Below are 10,506 nucleotides of genomic sequence, written 5' to 3'. Positions count from 1 at the left end.
TGACTCCATTCTTTCATTGTAAGGTAATGGTCATAGATAAACCATGAGCCATTAGCAAGCACATTGTTGTGATCATCCTCATGTGTAAAGGTAACAAGGTAATAATCATTGCTCAAGTTAATGATGTTGATTATGCCCTTCTTGACCTACATCTGTTTTAGCCTCGTCTCTAACGCCTTGTATCCAGTCTTACACCCAGAATCTTAACAATGATCCATTTCCGCTATGAACGATGAATTATCCTCTCCTCGTGTTTTGAAAATATGAATTTAGGACATGCATATCTACCCTCGACATACTCCTCCACCTTCATGTTTTCCAGGTCCAGGATATTCATCCCCATATTTTCTTCCTTCCCACCCGCCATTTGATCCTCATCCCCATCTTCAGTGCTTCCTCCCATCACCATCTCCTTATAAGATCTTGCAGCACCAAAAGATTCACCCTCTTCACGAAATGTATGTATTTTGGATTTTTCAATGATCCAATGCTATTGTTCTTGATTTTCTTGGTGTTCCTCTCCTTGAGGTCATCTTCATCCTTGATGGTTTCGCGTGTTTTTGCTGGAGTATCATTCGCGTGTTTCGCGTGTTCCTCTCCCTAACAATGGGTTCTAAATTATTTATGCCTTTGATATTTTCTTCTTTATTTTGGGTAAGTTTAATGCAATTTAACACTAGTGATAATATTTATTAAAAAAATTAGTATTTTCTTTCTCATTCGAGTGTTACATGAAACAATGAAATACTTATGCAACCATATTATGTAGGAGTGTTTTAAAAAGTGGATCGAATTTATTGAACCAAGAATAAGAGGGATCAAAAGTCTAATTTGGTTGTTAGATTAGAAAAACTATTGAACTAGTGAAAATTGGCCAAACCTGATAAAAATCGACGAACCGGCGATTTTGAAAAACTAGTGGATTAAAATATATTTTTTTCTCAAACGACAGTCATTTTTTTTTTAAATATTAAAATTGAAATATAAATAAAATTTGTTAAAAACTTATTTAAAACAACTTTCTCTCTTTTGAATTAAATTTATTAGAAGCAAGTTATTTTGTTAGTTTATGTTGCAATTATATTTTTTTTTAAAATTTATTTTGATTTGTATTTTATTATGTGTGATGACTATGCTTAAAATTTGAATTTAAATAATAAATTTATAAAATTATTATATTTTAAAAAATTTAAATTTTGTATGTGTTGTGATTTTTTAAGAACGGGACATTCAATTCGATCGATTTAATAATAACATAATTTTATTATAAATAGCAATTTATCCAATCGAATTATCCAATTTAACTATACAGTTTGGTAATGATCCAGTATCCAATATTCTTATTGATTCGATGACCTGTTCGGATTTTAAAGCACTAGGGTCAAGTTTGACGAGAAGTTATGTTGAAAAATTATAAGGTTCGACGAAATTAAAGCCTAAATGGATGACTTTCCCTACAAATCATAAACCCATACCATGTAGTACACGTTACATACATTATTTGAATCAAATAACATTTTTAAACAAACACATGAATAATTGAATATAGTAGTACACGTCTTTGCCTTATTGTATCTGTTATGAGATGTGTACAAGCATCATTTAAACGTGAGACTAAAATTATACACAAATAATTGGTGTATCTTGCTACTATAACAATATTATTCACCTATAATATTGGAATTGGAATTGGAATTGAAATATATATAAGTATCATCAAAACATAGCATAAATTTCCAACTTCTAAAACCAAATCTAAACATATGGGTTATTCTGATGATTCCGTTCATTCTCCAACCCAAACTTCCTATCATCAACATCTTCTAGACCAAAACGTAGATGAAGAAGATCCAAACCCAAGATTCAAATCACAAAGAAAACTAGCTCTTCTCCCTCTAATCTTTCTCATCTACTTTGAGGTTTCTGGTGGACCTTATGGTGAGGAAGCAACCGTTAAAGCCGCAGGTCCATTTTTTGCAATTCTAGGTTTTGTAATTTTCCCTTTTATTTGGAGTGTTCCAGAGGCACTTTTAACTGCAGAATTAGCCACAACTTTTCCTGGAAATGGTGGATTTGTTATTTGGGCTAATGAAGCTTTTGGCCCTTTTTGGGGTTCTCTTATGGGTTATTGGAAATTTTTCTGTGGTGTCATAAATTTAGCATCTTACCCTGTTCTATGTATAGATTATCTTAAACTTGTTTTTCCTGTTTTGTCCTCTGGTTTTCCTCATTATGTCTCAATTTTTGTCTCAACTTGTTTGTTATCTTTTTTGAATTATTCTGGTTTGGCTATAGTTGGTTATACTGCTGTTGTTCTAGGTGTGATTTCTCTTTTACCATTTGTTTTGATGTCTTTGATTTCATTGCCTAAGATTGAGCCTAGTAGATGGTTGAGTTTAGGTCAAGAGGGTGTGGAGAAAGATTGGACACTTTTTTTCAATACTGTTTTTTGGAACTTGAATTTTTGGGATAGTGCTAGTACTTTAGCTGGGGAAGTCGAAGAGCCACATAAAACTTTTCCAAAAGCTTTGTTTTTTGCTGGATTGTTAACTTGTTTGGCTTATATAATTCCTTTGTTGGCTGCAACCGGTGCTATGCCACTTGATCAAGAGAATTGGGTTGGTGGGCATTTTGCAAATGTGGCTTATTTGATTGCTGGAAATTGGTTGAAATATTGGATGGAAATTGGTGCGGTTCTGTCGATTATTGGATTGTTTGAAGCTCAATTGAGTAGCGCTGCGTATCAGCTTTTGGGTATGGCTGATTTGGGATTTATACCGAAAATATTCGGTGAAAGGTCGAAGTGGTTTAACACACCTTGGATGGCGATTTTGATTTCGACATTAATATCACTAGCTATGACATTTTTTAGTTTTACAGAGATTATATCTACTGTGAATTTCTTGTATAGTTTAGGGATGCTTTTGGAGTTTGCTTCTTTCCTTAAGTTGAGGAAAAAATTCCCTACAATGAAAAGACCTTATAAGGTTCCTTTTGGATTCTTTGGTTTGATTATAATGTGTTTTGTTCCATCTGTGCTTTTGGTTTATGTGATGACAGTTGCTACCAAAACTGTGTTAGTGGCCAGTACTTTCTTAACATTATTAGGGATAGTGTTGTATTATTTCATGATTCTTTGCAAGTCCAAGAGGTGGATTGAATTCAATGGAGTGGGAGATAAAATGGAAGAAGAAGAAGATATTGTTATATAGAAGTTGTTGGGTATTGATTGATTGCTATTTATTACTATTAGTCTGGGTGAAGCAAGCTTTTTGTTAATTTATGTATGTGACATATTTTTTTATTTGGGTTGAAGCAATCTTTGTAATAAAATATGTATATTTTTGTAAAGGAGAAATTGGATTCTCCTGTCACTATTGTAATTTGTCATGAAACGTCTGAATGACAATGTAGATTCATTGATTAATTATTATTTTATTTTGTATGGGGTTTTCAAGATCCCAATTTGTAGTGGTAGTGAATTATTAAAATGTATGGAAATGAAAAAGGCAAGTTGGATTATGCCGACAGATTCATTTGTAGGTATGAGATTCTTCCAATGCTTCAATTCTTTATTGAAAACTTAAAGATTCTTCTGTCATTTTGAAGAATATCTAAAATGAGGGCCATGAGAAATAGTTTATCTCTGTCTTTGATCATAACTACTTTAAAAATAAGATGATTTGTGAATGGTTAATATTACATTAAACATCAAGTTGATTCATTCTGATTGAAAGCTATGCTAGCAAACTTAATCTTATCACAATTCAATAGAGTTTGAGGAGGGTGTATTTCAATAGAGAAGGAGGATGACAAAACAACATGTATTAAAACTTTGAGAAATGATCTAGTGACACCCACAATTGACATTACACCGTATTTTTATACTATACAATCTACTATTTTATTTTATTTATTATTTTTATGAAAATTATAATTTATGCTGCAGTTAAATTGAAGCTGAAGAAGTACAGTGTAAGCATACGGTGTAACTATTTTGGTATAAGCATAGCCCACCTCTAAAACTTTTATACTCCAGCTTTGCATATCAAGTCTAGTGACACAAACGAAAATAGTTAATTGATCAAACATCGATTTTATTACTAAAAACAGTGACCTCAAATGAATTATAATACATTGAGCATCAAAAGCAAATAGAAATTTATCATCAACACTGTCTGTCGTGACTAGATTTGAAGAAAAAGAACTGCAAACAAGTATAGAAAAGAAAAACCAAAACAGAATAAAAATATGTCAATAGTACTCCTTTGATCAAGTACAAAACTGATTGTGCAGGATCATACTACTTTAATGCAGCAATATGATACCAACAGACAAGTCTCTTAAACATAGTACATTTCAATGGCAGAAGTTCGAGTTTAAGAAAACAGTGGGTGGTTGTTTATACTCAACACCGATTGAATTGAAGCCATTTTCAAACTATGGTTATAAGAGAATATAAATGCAAATGACAGAACTACAGATTGGAAATATTTAACTTTCTTTGTTCCTCCTGTCATGATCTCCAAATTGTAACTATTGACAGCAACAACCGCAAAATTTGCTCTAAGCAACGCTGAAGTAGAACAAAAGTTAAATTGCTATGCATTTCCCCACCCTGGATTTTCACATTCCAGTTTCATTTCTTAGCCAATACCTCCCCTTTGCATTCACTACCTGCAGTTACCACGAAACCTGCTCCGACCTACCAATATAGGCAATGTCACCACTCCAATCTAAATTGTAAATTTGTAATAATGCAAAATGCCAAAATGCCAGTATAGGCAATGTCACAACATTCCAAACAAATTGCAATCATGAAAAATATCTAGAAAACTGAGAAAAAGAGAAACAAATTACTTGGCAATCTTTTAGTATTGCACGTTCTTGGAGCTGTACATTGCTGCAGATGACAGAACCTTGGATTGAACAAAAATCACCGATAGTAACATGGTTCATAACTACTGAATTAACAACCTGCATACATATATAATATATAATATAAATACAAATGAAAGAAAACTCTACAATTTTTTTGAAGACAGCGCCTTAGTAAAACTAATAATTTTATTGTATCACAAGTAAATCAAAGGACCAAAAACTAACTTCATGTTAATTGCAGGGGTAACATATCCCACCTTAACATTGGCACCTATCCTACAGTGGCGGCCAATGACAGATCGTTTTACACTGCATTTGTCACCCATCTGCGAGCCTTCCCCCAGCATACAATGTGGTCCTACCTAAAATAAATCACAAATAATGTATAAACTTAAAAATGGGAAAAACTAAATAAATCCTTCTGAAACTGAATTCCAGAAACCATGACTAGAGTACAAACGGTAAAATTAGTTGTGAATTGTCTGCATTCTCCAGTGTTTAACTAACTCACAGTTGTTTTTGCCCCAAGCTCTGCAGTGGGATGGATAATGTTGTTATGAGCAGAGAAGGAATACCCTGACAAATGACTAGCTTCTCCTATCACCTGTCACATTAAAAAAATGAATAAAGCCCATGCAAGCAGAACTGTGCGTGAAAAATATGTAAAGGAATATCAGGTGTTTCATAAAAAGCCATGGCAAAATAAAAAACTTACATCCCGGTTTATATCATTGTATGCTTGTATAGAATTCAGGCGAGTACAGTACTTGCCACTTCCAGCAATATAGACACAGCATTTATGGGTTCTTCGAACAGAGTCAGAACCATTAGTACCAAGTGCATGACGTACATGAAATGTCGGCTCAGATGCATTAGCAAGTATTTGAGATAACATTTGTTGATTCTTTTGAGAAATACCCTTCTCAGTTCCATTTTCTTCTGCTTGTGGTGTGCCATTTAATAATACTTCCGATTTCTAGTTCTCATTAGGAAAGTATAACCAGGTTAGAATCCTTACATGTTTAGCATCCTTTAAACTATCTCCCTGCAAAAACATTAAACAACTAACCAGCTGGCTGCGGACAAGATATGGCAAGACATCATGTTTTAAGCTATTAAATTCACACTTTTGATCTAGTACTTCTAGTAGAACTGATCTGCAAGAAAATTATGTTTCAGGATACAATCACAACTAATTTAAGATTCAGAATATAGATATAAGGCAGTCAAAAAGTAGATGAAATATACCTTTTGAATGCATACAAGTGGGCATCCATTAGATCAGCTCTTATTTCTATCTACATGAAAAACAATTTATAAAAAGTAAAAATCAATGAAATCAAAATGGGGAACATGCAAAAGTATTCTGTTAAATTTTGTTTTACACTACTCATATGAACCTAAACATATTAATAACTTTCCATATCTTGACAGACAGAAAAAGAACATTAATAACATTGTCCTATGTGCTACACAAGAGTTTTATATATGCAATAACCTCTGAAACATCGGTACTTCTAAAATGGTGAAGTACCCACACTAGGTACATACCCGTAATGGGTATACATATGGTACTACATTTTTTCTTGTTATTCTGGTTCGAGTAAAATTTGTTGCTTTTTCATATATTAATATAATACTATATTTTAGTTTCTTTGTTATGGTAACTTGCACAATTTTTAACTTCTTAACTTTTAATATGATATTTTGTTTTGAATTGAACAATTTAGTTTTCTAGTGATACATTTTATAGGGAAACTCTTTTTCTATTGACGTACCCGTAGCTTGAACTTTTTAAAAATGACGTAACTCGTACCAATACCCATACCGGGTACGGTACCTAGCAAAAAAAATGTGCTTGAAAGACATGTATTAAAACTAACATTTAATTTTCATACGCGAACAGCTAAAGCTTTTTATAATATGAGAAAATCCTAGGCAGGTGAAAGTGAAACTAGGAAAAAGTGAAAAACAGAAAAACCTGGCCAACAGCACGGAGTATGCTCTTCTGAATACGAAGATCTTTTTCAACTTCAGCTCCTGAAAATTGTTGCAAGATTCCACTTGAGAGTTGAGGAACATATGCAATAAGTCACTATATAGCACATATAATAGGGAGGAGCTATGGAGATCTAACCAGTTGCTATGTGAAGTAAAAACTGTTTCGTAGGGTCCAGCCCTATCAAATCATAGCGGCCAGGTTTCTTGGTTTTGTCTTTCCCACCAGAGGACACTGACTCTAAAGGTCCACTTATAGGAGAATTACAAAGCAAAGCAGTGACAACTGCATCATGTCGTCGATGAGTAGCTGCAACAGCACCAATCGGCACATCAGAAACAAGATCACCGCTAACAATCTGCAGAAAATTAAAACAACCATTAATATCAATATCACCTAGGGATCAGGATCCTCTCCATTAACTCATCACCTAGATCTCATGGTTAAGCAACAGCGAAAAGTGAAACTCACCAGAATGTCTTTTGCATATAGGTGGCGTGCAATTGCTCGAATTGCACCAGCTGTTCCCACATCTTCAGGAACTGCAGCAACCTAGGACATTTATAAACAAAAAAGCATCACACATTTGGATAGACTAGAGTACCAAAATCAATAAACCTTTAAGATTAAAGTTAAACAAGAACTCAAGAATCTGTGGTCCGGGTCATCTAAAGTGAGCAACTCACCTTAGATATCAGTTGTTAACAAACAAATCAATGACTGATATTACAAGCAGATGCATAACAAATCACTCATGGTTGGAATATTAACTCTTAGATTTTCTCATTTCACTAATTACTTCCTCTAGAGAAGCAAAATTCAATCGCGACTATTCCGATATATAGATAGAAAACAATTGCATTAAAAGGAATGAAAACCTCAACATGGAGGCGATCAGCATAAGCTCCTGAAATCCAAGCTCCAACGTTGAGAGCAGCATCTTGACCTTCAACTACCTACTCAAAAAACCACAACATCACTAAAATTTCACTACCAATTCAATGAAAACACTCTAATTTACTCACTCAAATTACATATTCACATATATAAAGAGTAATTTATCGAAATGGTACCACTATGAGATCTTTAAGGTTGTTAAGCTCCAAAAGCTCAACAACGTAAGAGAGAAGCTGACGGTTGGCCACCGGAAGCAAAGCATTCGGAAGCTCCTGCAAACGGAATAGAAATGTTCAGATACAATTCAAATTCAAATTTCAAATCTTAATTCATTTCCATTTCCATTTTCATTCCGAAGCAAACAGAAGAAAGAGAGTTATTACCTTAGAAACGAGAGGGATGAGTTTTTTGGAGACGCCGCCGGCGAGAACGACGACTTGAAAATCCATCGGAATTGAGAATCAAGGTTTTGGGTTTTCGGAGGGTTTTATTTTCCGCTTTCACAAATCAAATCTCGGATTGAAGTGGTTCATTCGAACACTGAAAAACCCAAACACGACTCTTGTATCAATTTTTTAGTGCCTAAAATACCAAATGCACTTTTGTTAATTGGTACTACACTTTTCAGTTTTCACAATTTTGCTTCCTCTACCTGCACGCAATTTTATCGTTTATTCATGGAAAAACGTATTTAATATTTATCACATTTGTATTAAAAAAAAATTGAAATGAAATCATTTTTAAAAAATATGAATTTTGAAATTAAATTTTTATTTGAAAGGTGGATTTTATTTTATTTTCTTCAACAAATCTTTATAATAAAGTGATATATGTTTTTTTTAATTATTTGTATATTTAAATTCATTCAAAAGTTAATTTAGTTTTAAATTAAATTAGTATAAGAATATATAATATTCAATAATTGGATAATAAATATTTTTTTTATCTTATAAATAAAGTTTAGATATATTAATAACTAATGATTAGTGAGTTAGAGAGCATTTGATTTTGTTTCTTATTTTATTTTCTTTCTAATTCTCTATATTTCATTTTTATATTATAAAACATTAAACTTTTGTATGAGGGATTAAATTCATATCGTTTACTATTATAAACAATTAATTTTTCACTAACTTTTCACTAGGCAAACTATTCTATTTAATATAGAAACGTTGTTGAGTATTTAATAAATTATTTAATATTTTAATTATTAATAATTTACTTATTTATTTAAATTATAAATTACTTAATATTCTGTTAAGTATTTCAGTATTAATATTTCGTATTATTTAATAAATTAATTTTTATTTAATATACTTATGATTGAAATAAATGTTTAATTAATTAATTTTTATTTTATACTATTTAATAATTATTTAATATTATATGTTTATTTATATATGAAATAATATTAATATTATTAAATAGTTTATTAAATATTTCAATTATTATATATTAAATAATTATATCATATTATTTCAACTATTTAATATTTCAACTATTCAATTTATTAAATATTTATTTTATTAAATATTTATTTTATTAAATATTAGTCTATTAAATATTGGATAATGCTAACTTGTATTTCATGGCCACAAGTTAAGAGATAAATATAGTAAAATTTAATTGGAAATTGTATGTTGAATTTAATATATATTTATGATTAATAATTTTATTGTTTTTTTAAATATGAATTTTCTATTTTTAAATCTTTTAACATATGTTCCAATGACACAAGTTAACATTATCCTTAAATATTTAATTTATTAAATAATATAAAATATTAATAATGAAATACATAATAGAATATTAAGTAATTTATAGTTGAAATAAATAAATTAATTATTAATAGTTGAATTATTAAGTAATTTATTAAATACGGAAAGAGTTATGAAATATATATTCGTGTTGTAATATTTCTATTAAGTAGAATAGTTGGTCTAATGGAAGATTAGTTGTTTGTAATAGTAAAGGTTATGAGTTGAATCCCTCGTAGAATCAAGTATTGAATTTTTTTCCCTATTTAAGATTTAAGTCCCCAAACAAAAACAACGTTTATATAGTATTGTCAATTCAATTTGTGTCTGCATGCAAATATTTAATGGTTGCGCAAATTGAATTGACACTAATACGTATTTTGTTTTTTTATAAAAATATGTAGAGGAAAAACAAATGCATCTTCTTCTCTGATTTCATGATGATGATTCAAGTTTAGATATGGATACCAAATAGGAAAAATAGATTAGATTATAAAATGGGTAATATTAAAAAATTAATTATTATTAATTGATTCGTTTAGTGACAATACATCGTCTGATCTAAGGTGATCCAAGAGACTGTAATACTAAGTGATTTAGTGTCTAGGACATCCGTTGTAAGTCATACCACGAGCCGGTCATCTAAATCAAAAAAGTGAAAATAAATTATTTAGAAATAATAATGGATAAAGTAAGTAAATTGAAATAATGTTATTAACTTACTTTTGTGCGTACGGGAATGTGAAGTCGTTGTAGTTGATGGGTGCTAGGGACGACAATCTAGACCAACCCCGTAATTAGAGTTAAATGGCGCATCCATAAAATGTAAATGTGTCTTTCTTTGTGTTTTTACACAAAGAGCTATACATATAAGACAAACAAGTTGTCGTTGATTAGATAATGAGATTTTTTTTATCACATTATGCCTATCTCGTGAGAGCAAGTCTACCTTGATTAGATAATGATATTTTT

General features: G+C 31.0%; 2 protein-coding genes across 2 annotated transcripts; one reads left to right on the top strand and one right to left on the bottom strand.

Annotated features, from left to right (window-relative positions):
- Positions 1 to 1,534: 1,534 nt before the first annotated feature.
- Positions 1,535 to 3,433, top strand: LOC127107804 (probable polyamine transporter At3g13620). Its single transcript, XM_051045128.1, has one exon. It carries the CDS (start codon positions 1,764 to 1,766, stop codon positions 3,210 to 3,212), a length of 1,449 nt encoding a protein of 482 aa, XP_050901085.1. The 5' UTR covers positions 1,535 to 1,763; the 3' UTR covers positions 3,213 to 3,433.
- Positions 3,434 to 4,241: 808 nt separating this feature from the next.
- LOC127107805 (uncharacterized) lies at positions 4,242 to 8,439 on the bottom strand. Its single transcript, XM_051045129.1, has 13 exons — positions 8,161 to 8,439; positions 7,954 to 8,049; positions 7,759 to 7,836; positions 7,352 to 7,432; positions 7,019 to 7,238; positions 6,863 to 6,921; positions 6,130 to 6,179; positions 5,951 to 6,038; positions 5,597 to 5,857; positions 5,393 to 5,485; positions 5,139 to 5,243; positions 4,861 to 4,977; positions 4,242 to 4,705 (listed from the first exon to the last, which is right to left on the bottom strand). The coding sequence occupies exons 1-13, from the start codon at positions 8,224 to 8,226 to the stop codon at positions 4,640 to 4,642; spliced, it is 1,380 nt and encodes a 459-aa protein (XP_050901086.1). The 5' UTR covers positions 8,227 to 8,439; the 3' UTR covers positions 4,242 to 4,639.
- Positions 8,440 to 10,506: the final 2,067 nt, after the last annotated feature.

Source organism: Lathyrus oleraceus, chromosome 7 (genome assembly GCF_024323335.1).
Source record: "Lathyrus oleraceus cultivar Zhongwan6 chromosome 7, CAAS_Psat_ZW6_1.0, whole genome shotgun sequence".
Lineage (NCBI taxonomy): Eukaryota > Viridiplantae > Streptophyta > Magnoliopsida > Fabales > Fabaceae > Lathyrus > Lathyrus oleraceus.
The sequence above is the reverse complement of the archived record's forward strand: the minus strand, read 5'-3'. Positions and strand labels throughout refer to the sequence as shown.